This window comes from Lates calcarifer, linkage group LG15 (genome assembly GCF_001640805.2).
Source record: "Lates calcarifer isolate ASB-BC8 linkage group LG15, TLL_Latcal_v3, whole genome shotgun sequence".
NCBI lineage: Eukaryota > Metazoa > Chordata > Actinopteri > Centropomidae > Lates > Lates calcarifer.
Genome location: NC_066847.1, coordinates 12,084,121 through 12,102,647, shown reverse-complemented (window position 1 = coordinate 12,102,647; position 18,527 = coordinate 12,084,121). Strand labels below are relative to the sequence as shown.

Here is an 18,527-nt window from a genome sequence, read left to right as displayed (position 1 = left end):
CTGTGTATTTCACATGTAAGCATGTCATAATAAAATGTGTAACAGTGTCAAGTTAATCAATTCATGTTATTATATAGGTTAAAGTTGTAATGTAAGAATTTAATAGCCTTTCAAGTATTAAATGCTGCAGTATAAAGATGAGACTCGGGACGGGAAACTTAATACTAAAATAACATTTTGGAGATATTGTACTATGCAGGGATAGGCTCATATGACACAGTCCTTTACTGCTACAGTGAGGAAAAACAATGGGAGGAACATGAGGTAGAGTAGATATTTTTCAGAGAGAATACGAGATGTCGCATTGTTTTCATTTTTCTCTCTGTCCTTTGTTCCCTGTATAAATCTGAGAATCCCTGGGTGAAGGTGTGAAACGTTATCAAAAGCCTCATTATCTCCACAGCAGCAATTTTGTTCCAGTGGCAGAGACCTTTAGGATCTAATTAAGGATGCGGTGCAGTGAAGCTCTTGAAAATGCAGATTCAGGACAATCCATCAGCACAAACAAACAAGTGTTAAGCGAGAAATCAGATGGAAAATAAGGTTGTTCGGGGGTGTTCTCATATTTTCCTATGCAGTAATTTTACTGGACCACATTTGTAGACCGAATGTGTCATAAAGGACCAACAAGACCTGACCTTCTCCTCATGTTCAGCCAAGACACAGTCTTCTTTTGGACGACCCAACCGCATCAGTTGAAGCTTGCTCTATCCCATAATTATGCATATGCAGTTCTCACTCTGTGCATTGTTATTCACATATTATCATGTTAATAAAGAGAATAAAGTATTTATGGCACAAGCAAAGCAAAGAAAACAACAGACTGCTCTGTGGCCATACAGGCACATTGAATGAGGAGTGGAATAGTCTAATCTATCTTGTTAGATTGTGTGTTTAGAACTACAGCTGCCATTTTGTAATTTCCTCAAGATGCATCTCTGTCTACTATGGAGAATATTACAGTGGAGCAGGACTAATCTAAGAAATAGGCTATCAAAGAACAGTGGAACTGTTTTTTGCTCTCTTGTCCAGTTACGTGCATGTGAATTGATGTCACATACAGTTTGTGATAATATCAATGCCACAAACCTACAATTTAATACAGTCTTGACCTTTGTGAATATTCCTCCAAGGTTCAACCACATCATTACTCTGTAATCAGCCTATTTCACAAGCTTCTCTTGAGTGTATTCCAGATGAACTGAAGAGACCAAAGCAATCTAAAACACTGATTAGGGGACAATCATGATGTAGACCTCCAGATCCTGGAGACCTGTGTTTTCAGGAGAGTTTCCTTGATTTGACCCACTTCACTTCACATACAATAGAGTAAACACAGTAGAGTAAAGCACTTATACAAATGACAATGTGCAATTAATAGCAGGTTGAAACAATGAAATGGTTTTCTGTCACCTGCACATATAAAATACTAAAAATATAATAAAAATGTAAGTAACAGATAAATCCTGTCATGATATGAGATATATAACTGTTGAAGACTGGATGACATTGATGTAGCAGTTTAATAAAGCTTTATTAAATCAATTTAATGTATGCTCAGTATTCATTTAGGCATTTCATAGACAGCAAAAACAACTCTGTAATATAATTTACTGAGAATAAATCAATATTTTAACAAATACGGACATCAGTGTAAACAGTATTATCCCACAATCAATACTTCTTTCAGCTGCCTCTGCCTCCACTGGCTGTGTTTAAAAAGATTTACAAACAAACAAAAAAACCTCCTTGCTATTCTCCTAACATAACCAGCTCATAACCAGATGTGCACGTGCCACAACAGTGGCTGAGCTCTGATATTTGCTTCTGCTTTCTCAAGGATGATTTAGAACCAGGTGGTGCCTTTAACTCCCTGAATTGCTGATGAGAAAACCAGTTTTGTCATGTGGGACATGTATATATTTTTATTACAGTAACATTTATAAATGTGCAGATTTTAGCTGTACTACTTCATTTTCCCATGTTGTGGCCGGCTGCTTGATTTTGTCACTGATGGTGGAGAGAGTGGAGAGATTTTCAGGGGGGTCTGGGTCCGGCAGGTGCCAGTGGATGAAGATTAAATACATGAAAGAACCCAAAACACCTCCAATAGGTGGGGCCACCAGGGGTACCCAGAACCAGTAGTTGTAACACCTGGAGAGCAGACGACCAGGTTAACAGGAAAGAGGAATTCATATAATAAGTGTGTTCTTTGGCTTCTAAAACCATTTAGACGTGGTCTTTCTACGCTATCTTTATTTTTACACACTACAGCTGTGGAACCATAGAAAAGATTACAGGATCACAAGATATATACTGAGCAACATGTTACATGATGGAACCAACACGAGGTCATAATCAGATGTTCTGTAACAAGCTGACACTTCATGTTCTTTTGATCCTGAAGAAAACAGCTCTAACATGTGATAACCTTTGACATATGTGGTTTTCTGACAAACACAAGGTCAAAGACCTGTCAGAAAGGAAACAATGTCCCTTCTCAAATGTCATTAAAACTGAATTGTGTAGCTTCATTAACCGGGAACGGTTAGTAACAAGTATTATCTGCCTGGAAAGTTGTTTGTATTGAGTGCTGTGCATGTGAACTGTATATGTAAGATAAGATACTTACGTGAAGACCTCAGTCCCCCAGCCTGCAGTCAGTGTGAAGAGGCGTGGCCCCAGGTCCCGAGCAGGATTTATTGCAGCTCCACAGTTAGCTGACATTGACATGGAGATCCCCAGGACAATCACTGCCACTATAGGGGGAATTAGCTCCGAGGGAGCAGGGGTGTTCCTCTTCTCATCCAAACACAGGATGCACAACATCAGCATGCCGGTGCCCACAACCTAATGAAATATACAGTGTATGTATAGATACAGGAAAAACTGCTGCTGTAGTGCTTCTTCAAGTTTTCAACAATGCTCCCAACTGACCTGGTCAAGGAAACTTCTGCCCAAAGTTAAGTACTCTGTGGGATATGTGGCAAATATAGACGCTGTCTCATTTGGGCCATATACAGTCAGTACCCCTCCACTAAACTCCATTATAGCATCTGACATGGAAACACAGTGAACATCAAGACAAATTGTATGGAAATGATCATGTATATATAGATCAACAACGTCAGCATTTGAGATGCGAGAAAAACAAACCATAGTACACCAGGTAGACAAGCCCTGATGCCACATATGCCCCCAGCAGCTGAGAGAGGCAGTAGGGCACCAGCCTTCCCCACGGCACCTGTCCCAATACACAGAAACTCAGAGTCACAGCTGGGTTCAGATGAGCACCTGCGGAGAGAGGGAGAGAAAGAAGGACAGAGGAAGGTAGATGTTAAAAGTGAATTACAGCGAGAGAGACTGGAAGGTCATGAAATCTCAGATTATTTGTAGCCATAGAGTATGTCAGTTGAAAGTAATAGTCTTTCAGGAACAAATAAGTCAGAGTGAAAACCTTGGAAAGTTGGACAAGGCCTCCATTTATTAATGTGATAAATCCAGAGTGCTCAGATCAGCAAATGTTCAATCATATCACGGGAAATGTTAGTGTCCATTTTATATGTTTTTACCCGTGATGCCCTTGGTGAGGTACATGGCTGACATGACGCCCACAGAAAAGGCCATGTTGACCGACAGAAACTGGCCTTTAGTCTCCCTGCTGGTCTTCACCTGGGCTGCAGCAGAACAGCCAAAGAGCTGAGATAAAGGTGATATAGTGAGTAAAAATGCAATGTGGTTGGAGTCTGGAGAATCTGGCAAAAATACAGACATCAAAGGTAATTACAAACATATACAGGCAAAAATGCATGTGCACCTTCTGGATTGACTTATTTCCCTCTATGAAATTGATTAATTATTTATAGGTCAAACAGATATATCAGTTATCAAAGACAGCTTTGTGGTTGTTAAAATGTTGTTAATTTCATTCCTCATGAACTTTGTAATGGAACTGGCCACTTCATATCTAAATAGCCATAAAACAAACAATATGTATCCACAGATGTAAGGATGTTACAAGCGAATGTGCACAGCAGAGAGTTAAGAATTATCTCATGAGGACAACACATGCAACAAGGCTAGTTCTGATTAAACTTTATGGGTTATAAATCACTAATTGACTTTGTTATATTACATCTTTATCACAGGGTGAGGTCACATCAAACCAAGCTGTGGTATAATAACAATTAATGTAAATGCCAAGGCCATCAGAGCGTTTAGTAACAGTGGTAAGATCGGAGTAGTGCCAGTAAAATGGGGAAGGCCTTTATGGATAATTATGCCCATTCTTTTGTGATGCCTACAGTTTGTTTTGTCGTAGGTTCACGTTTCAGAATACTGTAAACTGACTAAACTGAAATAAAACCTGAGTCTAAAACTTCTGAAGTGGTTAATGCTTAACATTCTCAATTCACAACCTTTATATTTAATCTCAGCATTTTGTATGATTTATGGAGCAAAATATGTGGACTACTTTTCAAACTTTGGAGCAGCAGTGTTTTCATATGGTACCATTTGTGAGTTTCCCAGAGGTTTCTGTATTAATAAACTAATCTAAACTGTTTGTGTCAGGAAATAATACAATAATCACTTGTACTCTGCACCCCAAGCAAAGTAAAAATTTAAAAATAATAATAATTCAAAATGCAAGAGAAGCTAAATTATTAAGAGGGAAAATTATGTAATATAAGGCCAGGCCTAGAAAAGTGACGAAACTGTGTGTGGAGCTCGGAGGCCTGAGCGTCACTTACCAGCAAGACGAAGGTTCCCAAGAATTCAGCCATGCACTCTCGCACCAGGGCATTTTTTACTCTTACTAAACGTTGCTTCAACATAGCTGGAGTGAAATTAAATCCTTCCTCTCATCTCACACTGAACTCTGTCTCTATTGTCAGACAGATCAGTTGTTGGTCTGTCTATCTGTCCAGGAGCTGATGATGTTAATAACGGAGGTGACAGTGCTGAACCTCCACCTGAGCATCTGAGAACCTGTGTACTGTATCCCAACTCTCTGCTTCTCCCTCTCCACAGCTGGTCAAACATTATTACTCATTTATTGGTTTGTGACACCTCCGGATTGGCTGGTTCAGAGAGCGTAATGTGCCTCAGCTGTCAGAGGTTACTTATATGAACAGAGGCCATAAACAGTCAGATTATGTACCTGTCAGAGGGCAATGAGCCACAGAAACCTATCTCTATCTGCTGCTTTCAAGAAACAGGTACAGATGTTTATGGCAAACAAACATCTGTGCTTATTTATTTTGCCATTCAGCCTTTAAACACAGCACAGTCAGAGATTTACATTATGACTCCCCTCATTACAAAGCATGCTCAATACAGTCTGGCTTAAAACATTAGGTTTTAGCAATATTAAAATGGATCTTTTTTTATTTTGAAGCAGAGAACTACATACTATGTCATTGTGTTTATACCCAGATTTTGCTCATTTCAGTGTGTTTATAACTCAGAAAATTGTGCTGAGAAATAGCTCAAAGTAACAGGGAGATATTCTCATTGATTTCAAAATGTTGTCTTAAATTGATTGTTATCATTCATTCATTCATTAATCTAAATAATCTAAATCTAAATACACATGATCCTCTAAGCCAATCAGTCCCATAAATAGTTGATAAAAAAAAAACTTTTACAGTAGGGGGTTCTGTGAATGGACAGTAAAAGTTAACGTTGTCAAACTGTTAAATGCCTAAGACAGCAAACAAATGTACAAATTGCATTATAACTGGTGGGTGAAACATTTCCTGGTGAGTGTTAGGTACGGTGGTTGATAGGGCGCCCCTCTCATCGCCAAGACGCTGGATGTCACCATGACCCCTCTCACTGAACTCTGGACTGCTAATGGACTATGTAAGCCAAATAACTGCTCTGTTATTGCTGATAATTTTCTGAGAGACACATGCCATGGAAATGAGTTGACATCAGATAAGATATAAAGCACACAAAGACTGCTTTACGCGCTAAGCTAATGTAGCTCTGCATCCTCACTACTGAAAACACTTTAAATTTTTCTTTTTTGCTGTTTTTCTGAGTTTTTCTGAAGTTTCATCTGAAAACAAACTATCTATGCTATCTTTTAAATTTGGGGAAATAAGTAAAAGTGAGATGATGATTATCTCCCCTACAACATAAACCTTGACATGGCATGTGAAGACTGTAAAGCTATGCAGTGACGTCTTATCTTATCACATCTACTTTTGAGAGGTATCACTGTTTAGTGATGTATAAAAGGACAGATACCTTTACCCTACAGTTGTGTCCCCAAGGTTTTTTTTTTCTCTTTTTTCTGAGAACTGATACAATGATGCCACTCTATCTCCCTCTGCTGGACAGAAGAATAACAAACAGTGATTTGTTAGGATTTATTAAAAAACAAAATAAAGTCTAAATGTAGTTGTTGAGTGTATTCACAATATGTTACAACATGTATTTTCATTTAGAGTGCCACATTATTAGTTTTAACTGCTCAAACTATCTGTTGTATAAGTTGTATAAATGTATAAGTCATCAGTGCATTTTTATCCCAGGTGATGAGGTAGATGTAATCCTGTAAAAGAGAGAAGTGGTAAAAATACACACTGTACACCTGGTCTCCAGGATAATGTGTCCTTTAGAGCTTTGTTATAATCACTGTATGTAAACAAACTGTTCTTTTAATGGCCTAAAACATCCCAGCTAATTCGTGTTGTGTTCCTGGCCACTGCAGGCAGTGCTGTCTCTCACACATTGCTTTTAGCCTCTTGTTCGTCATCATTCCCTGAACTTTAATGTGCTTGAAGCACAGTTCCACAACCCTCATGTTTCCAGATGTTTACCAGGGCGACGTAACACCACGTCCACAGGCCCGGGGGGGAGTTTTTTGATCAAAGTCCAGGCTTCCAGGCGCCTCATCCCCACCATGCTCACACCTTCAATCTCTAGGACCTCATCACCGGGACACACCTTGTCAACTGGACCTCCTGAAGGGACAACAGAGAAAGGGACCATTCAGTAAATGGCTATAATGTGAAAATATATATACAAAGAGAACTTAAGTGGAAACTGTTAAAAGGTCAAGCATGTGTATGATTTCAGAATGCAATCTTAATTCAGATATACACAAGAAGCCCATATAAAGACTTCTTATATGACCGAAACTAGTGTTCTCTTCTCTTCATTCATAAAGAACCTTTGTGATGCTACAGCCAAGATCAAATATTCCAAAAACTTGCAAAAATAATGTACAATAAATATTTTTTTCACTCAAAAATAAGTTAATAAACACTGAGAGGACAGACAGACTTGATACAAGTAGGGGTGGGTGATGATACAATACGACAATATAGCTGCATCAACCATCAGAGAACATGTCTGGGTGTAGCAGGTAATTGTAGGCAATATTCATTGTTCAGAATGACTTTTTTCAGCAATGTGATGAAGTAGATTTATTTCAGGCATTGTTGTTTAACCAAAAACAAACAGTTCTGTCTGATTATTTATTCATTAAGAATCTCTCAAGTGAGTGAAAATGAACTGGAAAATGTCCCATATCACAACAGACATTTTTATTCTGATTTTAAAAAACTAAATTCTGCTGTAGATAGACAATTTACTCTATATTGCACACTGAGAAGGCATAATGATGCATTTCTCTATGGAGATCTGAAATACTGAGTTTCTGTTCTCACCCAGGAAGATCTTCTGTACAGTGATTGGTCTGTTCCCCTGACTGGAGCCTTCACCTCCCTCCAAGCTGAAGCCCAGATCCCTGCTCTTCTTCTCCAGACGCACACACACATGCTGATCTGAGTGGAGCGGAAAAACACAGATACTGTGTCTCACTTTGAGCTGCAGCAGATATACGACTAATGTGTTTTCGGAGCTCTGGTGAAGTTAGACTTCTCACCTGTCCTGCTGAACTGAGTCTCTGTTGGCCCAAAAGTTTTTGTCTGCACTCTACTCTTAGGGATGTCACTAAGCCCCCCCCTTCTCAGGACCACCACAGCCATCTCACGAGCCTTCGCCCTTCTCAGCACCCTCAGAGCCTCCCAGTGGGCGTAGCCGCACAACGCTGTGCCGTTGATCGACAAAACCCTGTCCCCTTCCCTTATGGAGCCTTCCTGAGCCGCCACACCTGAGTGAAAAACCTTATGAACCTAAGGAGAAGACATGAAGAGACTAATGAGGAGACTGAGGGCAATATTTTCAATTATTTTCAGAAGAGAGAAGAAAGGGGTTCTTCCTTACAGTAATTGGCTTGTTCTGGTCCACGCCTCCTGCCACACTGAAGCCCAGTCCCACTCCCACCTCCTTATGAAGAACCACCACCTGCACATCATCATAGTCCTGCAGAGAGATGGCAGACAAGTGAGAAAAAGTTGCAGCTACACTCTTAATATAAGTTTTAATAAAGATTAATAAAGATGAAAAACAGAGAAGGATGACATGGAATAAAAGTTAGCTTAATCTGAACCTTGGATTCTATGATCTGAGTAACCTTAGCCACCAGGATGACATCAATATACTTTTTAGGCCTTGTAGGAGCTATTTTCAGTCCAGTGTATACATTTATATGTATCTGTGTTTACACCTCTGACCATCAGGTAGAGCATCAGCCCTTTGAGATAATAAAGAGATCTAGTTAAGGAGGTCAAAGGGAACAGGTTCAGATGAAGCTGCTTTGAGTTTGAGTAGCAAGACTCTGCTCATGCCATACTACGCCCCAGACTTGATGGTGGTGGTATAAATGCTCGATTTTGTGGTTTGTATTTTTCACGGAACATGTTTATTTTCCTATTTACTCATCATCTTCACTGGTTGATGCCAGACAAGGAAGGACCATTGACCAGTTCAACAACAGCCAGAAAGAGAGACAGGTAAAACAGCATCATGGGAAAGTGACCTAATTCATGGTAGTGATAATTCAGTTCCATATCACAACTTCAAAACCACAGCAAAGTGTTGCTACCTGCAGGGTGTTGTCCCCCAGGCTCCTGACATCCTCCAGCAGCCTGTCAAGCTCCTCACTGGGCATCACTGACACATAGGAGAGGGCAGACACATCAGAGCTCAGTGAAGCAGACCGCCGACTTGGTGATTGCCACTCATCGCTGTCATTCTCTGACTCATAGTCAACTCCAGCAAAGTTACACAGGTCTGAAAGGCTACAGGGAATAAGAGAAGAGTACTGAGGGTGAAAATACTGATCAATTTAATGAATTATTACAAACATATGTCAAACCAGATCATGTCCAACAGAACCCACCTAACACAGAAGCTCCTACGATCAGACTGACTCATGTTACTGGTGATGGTCACAGAGGACTCTCCAGAGTCTGAATCGTAGTTTGAATCCTCGTCCTTCTGCGTGCTTTCATCATCATCCTCATCATCATCTTCATCATCATTCCAGACCTTGATCTCTGAGTTCAAGCCGGCTACCCAAGCATTCAGATCCAACACCTGTTTCTTCTCTTTGCGGTGGGCTGTGCCCGCATCTGGAAAGACCAGACTGGAGAGGTTGCTTTGGGAGGAGGTGGCGAGTGGAGGAGGGAGAGGTGGTGGGGAGTCCGGATCAGGAGTTTGAGGAGCTTCTGTGAAGAAAGAGGCATTTTCTGGAGGTGCGATGGGTGATAGAAAAGGCGAGTGGTCAGGGGTGTTTGTTGGAGTCTTGTCATCATCACTAACAGGAGAGGTAATCACAGAGGTTGTTATTTTCTGCACACTAGTTGAGGTGTCACTGGAATTAGACAGTAACGGGGACGGTGTATTGCTGGCTGTGATATCTTTCTCGCTTCCCTCCTCGGGGCTTGAGAGTTTGGAGAAATCTGTCTCGTCTATGTAAAAGTTTCTGTGGCGTCTTTGAGCTCCTTCATTCAGGGGAATTTCAAGTGTACTCCTGAGTCTGGAATATTTACCAAAATTTTCAGCACAACTGTCTCCACCATCCATTTCTTTGCTTTCATTCTCAGCTAAGTCATTCCCCTCTCTCTCCTTCCCCCCTAATCTTAGTCCAACCTCGTCCACTGACAGAGACCTCCCTGACACAAGCTTCTTCCCTGCTCCTGTCACTTTCTCTTCAGATTTATCACCTCCTTCCTCTTTCAACCCTTCCCACCTGTCCCTCAATCCACCTGGTGCTTTTGCTGACTCGCTCTTCTTCACTCCATCGTGGCCCCAGCTGAGTCGCGTTGGCACAGACAAGGCTCTCCTGGGTATCAGGACCTGTCCCGTTGCCAAACCCTGAGCTCTCTGTGACAGAGCCTCAAACTGACTGATCTTATTTTTCACACTGGCTGCAGAGGGGACAGAAAGCATCTCTGGGTACTTCTTCCTCTCTGTTGTTTTCAGTGTAATTTTTGTTGGATTTGACTCAAACACGTCCTCATCAGTGCCACCACTCTTCATTTCAGTTTTTACTATTGCACCATCATCTGTCTCTTTTGCCCCACTTATTCCATTAGTGTCACCCTTTTCCTCTGCCCTGCCCTGGTCCTCACTGGCATTTGCTCTTCTCTCTCTGAATCCAGACGAGTCTTTGAGAGAAAATGTTGTCTTTTCTGCTAAGAAAGACTCTGCAGGTGCAATAATCACTCCTGCAGCTCTGGCAGATCTAATCTGTCCTGCTACAGTGTTCCTACTCCTTGCTCTGTCCAGAGACCTTGTGCCCACCTCTGCTACACCTCTCCCCCAGTTAACCCCACCTTCCTCTGAGCACCTGCCCTGGATTTGTCCTTGCCACTGTCCCCCTGACAATTTCCTGTTTCTCCCTGGAGAAAACAAACTGTCAAAGCCTGAAGTATCTTTTTGATCCGTCCAGGTGACGGATTTCCTGCTTTGCACTGGACTGAGGCTATTTCTCTCTCCTGATGAGAAACGCCTGGGGAAGGTTCCCCCCGTTGCCCTCTCGTACGACCTCTGCTGCGACGAATCCTCAGATTTACCATGACCAGCAGACCCGTAGAGTTTCTCTATCCGCTCCAGTATACTCTGACCTCCTTTGGGCCCAAACGAATTGGCTGTCTCTGCAAACCTAGAGCCTTGGCCAGACTGGGACCTCATCCTAGAGGGGAGAGAATGACCCCTGGTGGTCCGGTCCAAAGTCTGGCTCATGTGATTTACTGGGCTCCTCTCTCGAACGACATTAGCTGTACCTGCAGAGTTATAGGCATGTACAGAAGACCTCACCCTGCCCCTCACACCGTCAGCTCCCATCGATCTTTCAACCAAGCCTCCAATCTGTTTATTGATGTCCCCTCCACTTTTGGTTGACAACATATCCGCTCTGGTGCCCCGATCAGGACTTCTCGTGTCCGTCCTCCAATCTAAACTCTTACTTCTGCTTGACCAGTTGTACCTCCTCCCCTCTGTCCTGCCCCGGCTTTCAAATGCAGGGTTCTCACTTCCGTCAGAGCCAAAATCTGTGCTCATTTTGTCTCCTCTTGAGCCATTCTGCCTCAGCTTGGGGGGAATTTCATGGCCGGACGTTTCCTCCTCCTCGCACTGACCTTTGACACTGTGGTGACACCCAGTCATGGCTTGATATCCAGCTGCTCCGTCCTCCTCCTTGCTTGTAACGTTTGTGCCAGGGTTCGTCCCATGTGTCTCTCGTTCTCCAACTCCCTTGGCGCCCTCCCTCTCCTCCTCAGAGGAACCTCTGGCTTTCCTAACACCTGGCCTGCGAGTGAGACTGTACGAGGGAGAGTTAGCTGAGCGGACAGTGAAGCGTGCTCCTGTCCTCTGCTTGTTGCACTCACTCGCTGGAGAAGGGAGCAAGGACAAGTCCATTGTCTGAGAGTAAACAAAGTTAATGACCTCCTGTCAAGTGCCAAATCCCAAAAAGAGAGCGGAAGAGTGAACTTGATATTTAAGCGATTCCAAGCAACTGTCTTTTAGGCTGCACTCTGGAAGCAGTTCATCTGAATGCTGCAGTTTTGAGTGTGTAGAAACAGCAAAACATTGGCACAATTACAGTCACCTCATTAGTTCTTTGCAGAGAAACAAGTCCTGCATTAAAAAGTTTGATATTTCAGTGACACTCTTGACGATTCACTATCTTGTGGTATAGAAGCGATGCCTCCTCTGGGTTCCTCTTCTTGCTTTCCTGTTTGTTTTGTCCTCGGGAGTCTTCGGTTCCCCAGCGCGACCTCAGTGAACAGCTCCCATTGCCTGCCAAGCATAAAAATGTACAAATTTCCATCCTCAAAACAGGATTGGGCTGGAATGTTGTGATATGTGGATTGTGGTCGCTCTGGCTGCTCAAAATGGTCAAACAGAATCACAGAGTGGTGGAGGGAAAACACAATATGTTACAGTGAATGGAGAAGATATGAAAATCAATTTTTAAAAAGAGGATAAGAAAAAAAATAGAACAAAAACACTACACTATGCTCACTTCAAACCCCCTGTCAGTTATGTCATTTTGCAGTTTGCCTTCCCAACACTCCCCTCACACTGATACAATAAGTCCATTAACAGAACAGCTGGGCTCAAATAGTTCTCTCTGTTGAGCACAAGTATCATAACGGCTGTTTACACAAGAAACATACTCATGACTACCTGTCAACGTCAGCTAAACCTGAACCAAAAACTGGAAAAACTCACCTAGCAGCAATCCACTCAGCAAAAAACAATGTATTAAAGTGGCACAATCGCTCTCTGTGCAGCATGTATTGGTCTCACAGAGGCAGAAACTGATTGAATCCTTGTGTCAGTGGACTCACGTGAAATGATCAGATAAGATGGACAAAGATGAGGACAAAGTTGCTTTCATTTACATACAGCCTTAGTGAGAGAAAGATAATGTTACTGATGGACAATGGCTCATCAGGGATATCAGAGTATACAGCCAACACACAACAGTGAAACTGTCCTTGATGATTCATCAAGTCAGAATTAGGATCCAATCATCTCTATTAACATTGAACAAACTGTAAGATATTGATTTGCTGCACAAGCACAATAGGACGAGGGGGATCAGATAAGTGCTGTCTGTATGAGTATATGAAGCTGTTTGCAACATTTTTATGAAGTCTAGGTTACAATGTGTATCTTCGGGAGACAGTCTCTGTGGTGTTTTCCAATGCAGGTGAGTTTGAGTGTCAGTTTACAGAAACACCTGTTCTGCTAGGTCACAAAGCCTCCCCCATCTGGGTAACCTGGGCAACATGGCCCCATTTACTTTAAACACCCACTGAACAGCAAGAAAAGACACAAAAGCACCCAGACACCAGGAGAAAAAAGAAATACACACATTATACTATGATTACAAATTAGCTCATTGATCCATCCGCGCATTCACAAACACATGCGCCTTACCTTCCATTAGAGTGATCTCTGTCCTAGACCATTATGTTGACTCGGGTTCATAATGAAGGCAGTACTCTGTCATGACATCAGCTCCTAACTCCTCTCTCTCTCTCTCTCTCTCTCTCTCTGTCTTTTTCTCTCTCCATCAGCTTTGCATGATGGACTGTGTACAGTGACGCAAACCTGCCACACTGGTTTATCCTCTTGTCCTCTCTCTCTCTCTCTCTCTCTCTGTCTGTCTTTCTCTCTCCTCCCCCTCCCATTGTTGTTTTCTCCCTCTTTTCCTCCTCTCACAGGGTAGCATTCCTGACTACAGTTCAATGTGTCACCCACTAAACGACTCAACAGGGAGTGCACACACACACACACACACACACGCTTACATACACACCCTACAGACACTTCAAACTACATCTCTTGGTGTACAATGTGTGACATCAGCATTTCATAGCTCAGGGGAGAGGAGATACAATTTAGATAATTGTGTGAAACGGAACAAGAATGACATCTCCCAACGCAGGTTCACATTATCACCCCACCTCAGGCAAACCTGAGTGTAATCATCTGGGCCGAGCAGGTATCAAAATACATAATAACAGAGCACCTTTAATTGGGACCAGAGGCCACGAAGAGCTTGTGTAGACTCAGAAATAGCAGCAGGGGTAAATATTGTTAAAGCACACCTCTCCTATGACATATGTTCAACAGAACAAAGCTCCAGTGGAGTTGAGAATCTGGGCTATTGTAATGTCAACTGAAGAGGAAAAGTGTTAGAGTTAGCAGAAGAAGAAGAAGTATTGTTTGTGGGAAAGCTGAATTCTGCAGAGTGGGAAGGTGAACAAACAGCCGTTGAATCACAGATGTACAAGGAGCAAACACACATAGATATATGAACATTTAAAAACAATAGCAGTACTTACAGTCAGTAGTTGTCATGCAGAAGCTCGTCTTCTTACTGCTGTTTTTTTTGCATGCACCTGTTACTGCCTTCCGCTGGCAGAGGAAGCTGTGGTTACCACATTAGCATGCCGCAACGCTAAATAACAGACGTCTTAAAGTCTCTCTGTGCTTCTCAAAAGTCACAACAGACTGAGACCCAGACGCTGACCCCGGGCCGAGTCTGAGGTTCCTAAGGATCTAGTCAGCCTCACAGACAGAGGATTGGTAGGTTGCATGATCTTCTCAGGACAGAGATAAGTGTGTGAGTAGGGACAAATAGCTCCAACACGGCTCCACAGACACCCACCCTTGTTCCTGACAGAAGAATGGCACTCAGTGTCTCTGCAGGATGTATGCAAATCACTGTCTTTCTCACACTGGTGGGTAAAATTCATTCTTTAGGGTGTAGGACTCTGAACACACCATGTGATACAGCACTAGTTTTGTGAGAAAGGGACAGTTTATGTTATTTAATCAGTAAGTCACAGCAGATATAAATAGCATACAGGCAATTCACTGTCAAGCAAAACAAAAGTAGATTGCAAGAATGGGTAAAAATGGAGAACTGGGCAGTTTAATGGTTTGTATCTTTTTGTTAATGTGACTGTTGGGAATCACAGGATAAACTGTCCTTTGTTTTCTATCAGTGTAGCATTTTTCTATCATTAGTGTTTGTTGCTCTGTTTATTGTGTCGTTGTGGAGTCACTCTCAGCAGCAGAGGGCAGGAGAGGACAGCGGAACGTCAGACATGACGTCACCTTGTCCGTACCAGCCACGTGACTACCGCGGAAGTCAACAAACCAGGTAGCGACATGTAACAACAAGAAGCACTTTATTTTACTTCCCCCCTTTGTTCTGTCTTTCGTTTAACGTTAGCTTCATGTGTTTTGAAAACGACTACCTAAATGTAACCGTGTGCTTGACGAGGGTCGACCGTTGGACGTACTTTGAGCTGTCATTTAGCTAACGTCAGCGATATTTAGTTTAAGGAACAGGCACAGTTTCAAAATGCGGAATGACTCTCTGCTCTCAAGCATCAATGTGGTGCTTGTTATGGCCTACGGAAGTCTGGTGAGTTTGTTATCATTGATTTTGATCTAACTCAGTAAATAGCTAAATCAAACTGACGTTTTAACTCCCGATAACAACAGTCTAAACGTGAGTTAAAGTTACAGCGTTGTATAACTGCTCTGGCTCAGTGTCAGCATGCACATCATAATATTTCAAAGAGCCGTCTTTCTAAATTCTTACACAATTACAGCCTTTGCAGACGAAGAGCAAAACACACAGACACCTCATATTAGCACCGTTACTCCCCACACTTAGGGGTGAACTTGTGGGGCGTTTCACAACCGACCCAAATCAATCACAGACAACACAGCTGAAACAATCAAATCTATGGCTTTTGTTAACAGAAAATATACAAAAACAACCAAGACTAAATCAATGACTGCAAAAGACACGAAGGCAAAACACAACAACAACACCAAAGTAAGGTAAAACCGCAGGCCGAGAGGCGGCAAGACCAGCAGTCACCACGCTAGAAGCCTCTCTCCTCTGACGTTACCACAGGAACTTCCTGCAGCCAGGTGCAGCTCACTGATCACTGATCAGGCAGCACCTGGGCGGCGCTACAGAGCAGACAGGACAGGACAGGACAGGAGAGGAGGGGGACAAACAAAACGCCAAGAACAAATACAGCCGTAACAACACAACTTTTACAGTTAACATGCAGAGGAGTCACACATTACCACATCAGTGCAACATGTGTTTGCAAACTCTCCTCATTTTAACAACTTATCCTGCTGAGCATCACTGAAACCAAAGTCAGCATCACTGCAACATATTTCTTTCCTTCTGTTTACTGCCAAACTTCGCAGTCCTCTCCAGCAGTAGCAAGTTTTCGATTATTGAATTAACTTACAAGTGATAGAAATATTTAGTGTTTGTTGCGGTATATGCAGAACAGAAATAGTGAAAAATCTCACATTTACTTTCATTCACAACATTCACATGTTTTTGTTACAGTTTAATTTCCTTTATTCATTTTTTCCTATTATTTGTTTGTTTCTTGTTTGGTTGTATATTTTGCATTCTGTTCAGTATGTATATAATATATAACCTGAGGGTTATCTCATTCTTGACTCTCTCCCAGGTGTTTGTTTTGCTGTTCATCTTTGTCAAAAGACAAATCATGCGGTTTGCCATGAAGTCTCGGAGAGGACCACATGTTCCCCTCGGCCACAATGCACCTAAAGTAAAACACACACACCATAATGAACCAGAGCTGTGATCCTGTGCAGCTTTTGTGCTGTTTAACTATAATGTTGACAGCTTGGTCTTTCTTGTATGTTTACTGAAGTATTGTGTCTGTGTTGCAGGAGCTGAGACAAGAAATTGAAGCCAAACTGAGTCAGGTCCAGAAAATCCACTTTGAGCCTCGTCTGCTGTCCCCAGACGATGACCGGCTAAAGCAGAGAGAACAGACTGGTAAGCACACAAACACAGAAAAGCACACAAACACATACACACTAGTCCTGAAACTGTTTGCATCGTTGTTGTTTTTATGCCAGTGTGCAGAAGAGTTTTTGTGTTTGTTACAGATTCTTACGACTACCTGTACAGGATGAGAGCGTTGGATGCCATCAGAGACACTGGTAAGATTTTCTGTCACAGTTTTGTTTTGACAGTTCTTGAATCCCTCACCACCTGTTCTTTTTGTCAAAAGATCTCCCTTTCCGTGAACTGGGTGGGACGTCTACTGCTGTGACCGGGAAAAGATTTCGGACCTGGCTTCTGCAGCTACGAAATTCCCAATGCATGTTCCGAGACAGCCAAAGCTCCCTCATTGACACAGTACTGGATGGATACAATAAGGCACGCCATGGGGCTGAGGTCAGTACCTCAGTGTGTCTTTGATTGAAGGGTAGATATGGTGTGTGGCTATTACACTCTAAATTTGGTAAAGCAGATCTTTACTGATTTGCTTTGTTTGGCTTCTGTCTTTGTCTAAAGGCTTTTGGTGAAGCAGAGTTTATAAAATACCAGGAAGCTCTGACTGAACTGGCCTCCGTGTGAGTAAACACAACCTTTCTCCACAGATGCAGCTTTCCTTTCGAACTAATCCCGGCGTGGAATGTTAATTATACGCTGGGAACAATCTGTTTCTCCCGTTTTCAGTGTGAAGTCTCACAGCAGCGGCAGCAGCACTCCGATCCAGCACCACCAGTCTGCTGCCAAAGACCTGACCAGTACCACAGATCCTACAAGCTCCTCCTCCTCCCCCACCCAAACCACCTACCTCATATCTACAATGCAGCAGCGCAGCAAGAGGCCCAGACACTTCCTGGAGCTGAAGAACTTCAAAGACAACTACAACACTCTGGACAGTACGCTCTAAAAATCCACAACGTTCGTCCAAAGGAAAGGTAGTGCCGCCAGTGATTAAAGTGCCTGTGGGCGGTGACGGGTTTACTGTCACCACACGGTCTTAGAGTGGAGTGACAAAAACACTGCCTTCATACACAAACACACATTGCCTGGTTTACAGTATAGTGCATATCAGACTACTGGCACAGTGCTCTTTACCTAAGTGTAGCTTAAGATATATATTCTGCATGTATGAGTGCTATATATGGATAGGAAAATGACTATAGTAAGTTACTATAGTGCATATGGTTGATTTGACCAAAACAATACCAGAGCTATGCGGCTATGCAATGGCATAAGACAATCAGTATTTATTGCACAATGTAAAAGCCTATGCAGATGTGTTGAAATAATCCTACTGTATGTAAACATGCTGATACTTCCTGTTGTTACTACTAGTGTTAATGATTGCCTCACACTGAGAAACCCACAGTTTATGTCACTTCTGTTTACATATATGTATTGTATGTCTCTACTGCTCATATGTTACTGTGAATTTAACAGCTTTTTAAAGCCTTAATTGTTTGTTTTATAGAAGCCATACTTGATTTGATGAATTTTGATCATTAAGTACTTTTTTAACTTAAATAATTTCTCTCAGTGCAATGTAATTCAACAGTATTCCAGTGCATTATTATATTCTGAATGAGAGGTATTACATCTGGGGTAGACTCTTGCTTTGTTTTCCCAGGGAGGCACTCTAATGCCTGTTTAATTTTATCTTCTGTGGTGCTTACTGTACAATTTGCCATCCAAATAAAACAGTGACATGGAGTCAAATTGCTGTACTGTGCTGTTTTGTCAAGACATTACAGTCATGTGTTGTGTGAATATTGCCCAGCAGAGGGTGCTCTCT

At 42.3% G+C, this 18,527-nt stretch overlaps 3 protein-coding genes across 4 annotated transcripts; 1 reads left to right on the top strand and 2 right to left on the bottom strand.

The window, feature by feature from the left end:
• Positions 1–1,515: 1,515 nt before the first annotated feature.
• Positions 1,516–5,091, bottom strand: aqp10a (aquaporin 10a). Its single transcript, XM_018680521.2, has 6 exons — positions 4,752–5,091; positions 3,573–3,699; positions 3,157–3,294; positions 2,938–3,056; positions 2,633–2,850; positions 1,516–2,154 (listed from the first exon to the last, which is right to left on the bottom strand). The coding sequence occupies exons 1-6, from the start codon at positions 4,833–4,835 to the stop codon at positions 1,941–1,943; spliced, it is 900 nt and encodes a 299-aa protein (XP_018536037.1). The 5' UTR covers positions 4,836–5,091; the 3' UTR covers positions 1,516–1,940.
• A 1,272-nt stretch (positions 5,092–6,363) lies between these two features.
• si:dkey-92i15.4 (uncharacterized) lies at positions 6,364–14,874 on the bottom strand. 2 transcript variants are annotated; one of them, XM_018680518.2, is made up of 7 exons: positions 14,223–14,874; positions 9,260–12,162; positions 8,963–9,158; positions 8,242–8,340; positions 7,901–8,150; positions 7,683–7,799; positions 6,364–6,974 (listed from the first exon to the last, which is right to left on the bottom strand). In XM_018680518.2, the coding sequence occupies exons 2-7, from the start codon at positions 11,779–11,781 to the stop codon at positions 6,811–6,813; spliced, it is 3,348 nt and encodes a 1,115-aa protein (XP_018536034.1). In that variant the 5' UTR covers positions 11,782–12,162; positions 14,223–14,874; the 3' UTR covers positions 6,364–6,810. The 2 variants fall into 2 exon arrangements, with proteins under 2 accessions (XP_018536034.1, XP_018536035.1); XM_018680519.2 differs by lacking the exon at positions 14,223–14,874 and adding an exon at positions 13,312–14,175.
• Positions 14,875–15,046: 172 nt separating this feature from the next.
• On the top strand, positions 15,047–18,451 carry lg15h1orf43 (linkage group 15 C1orf43 homolog). The gene is made up of 7 exons (XM_018680524.2): positions 15,047–15,313; positions 16,398–16,499; positions 16,624–16,732; positions 16,846–16,899; positions 16,971–17,137; positions 17,258–17,316; positions 17,423–18,451. Exons 1-7 carry the CDS (start codon positions 15,251–15,253, stop codon positions 17,640–17,642), a joined length of 774 nt encoding a protein of 257 aa, XP_018536040.1. The 5' UTR covers positions 15,047–15,250; the 3' UTR covers positions 17,643–18,451.
• Positions 18,452–18,527: the final 76 nt, after the last annotated feature.

Bases quoted from the DNA above. Each gene is read 5' to 3' on its own strand.
- aqp10a (XM_018680521.2), bottom strand. From the start codon at position 4,835: ATGTTGAAGCAACGTTTAGTAAGAGTAAAAAATGCCCTGGTGCGAGAG. The intron at 3,295-3,572 runs GTAAAAACATAT...CTCTCTCCGCAG, and splicing joins CCTCACCAAGGGCATCACGG to GTGCTCATCTGAACCCAGCT. The intron at 3,057-3,156 runs GTTTGTTTTTCT...TTTCCATGTCAG, and splicing joins TGTCTACCTGGTGTACTATG to ATGCTATAATGGAGTTTAGT.
- si:dkey-92i15.4 (XM_018680518.2), bottom strand. From the start codon at position 11,781: ATGGACTTGTCCTTGCTCCCTTCTCCAGCGAGTGAGTGCAACAAGCAG. The intron at 8,151-8,241 runs GTAAGGAAGAAC...TCTTCTCCTTAG, and splicing joins ACCAGAACAAGCCAATTACT to GTTCATAAGGTTTTTCACTC. The intron at 7,800-7,900 runs GTGAGAAGTCTA...CGCTCCACTCAG, and splicing joins GACTCAGTTCAGCAGGACAG to ATCAGCATGTGTGTGTGCGT.
- lg15h1orf43 (XM_018680524.2), top strand. From the start codon at position 15,251: ATGCGGAATGACTCTCTGCTCTCAAGCATCAATGTGGTGCTTGTTATG. The intron at 15,314-16,397 runs GTGAGTTTGTTA...ACTCTCTCCCAG, and splicing joins TTATGGCCTACGGAAGTCTG to GTGTTTGTTTTGCTGTTCAT. The intron at 16,733-16,845 runs GTAAGCACACAA...TGTTTGTTACAG, and splicing joins AAAGCAGAGAGAACAGACTG to ATTCTTACGACTACCTGTAC.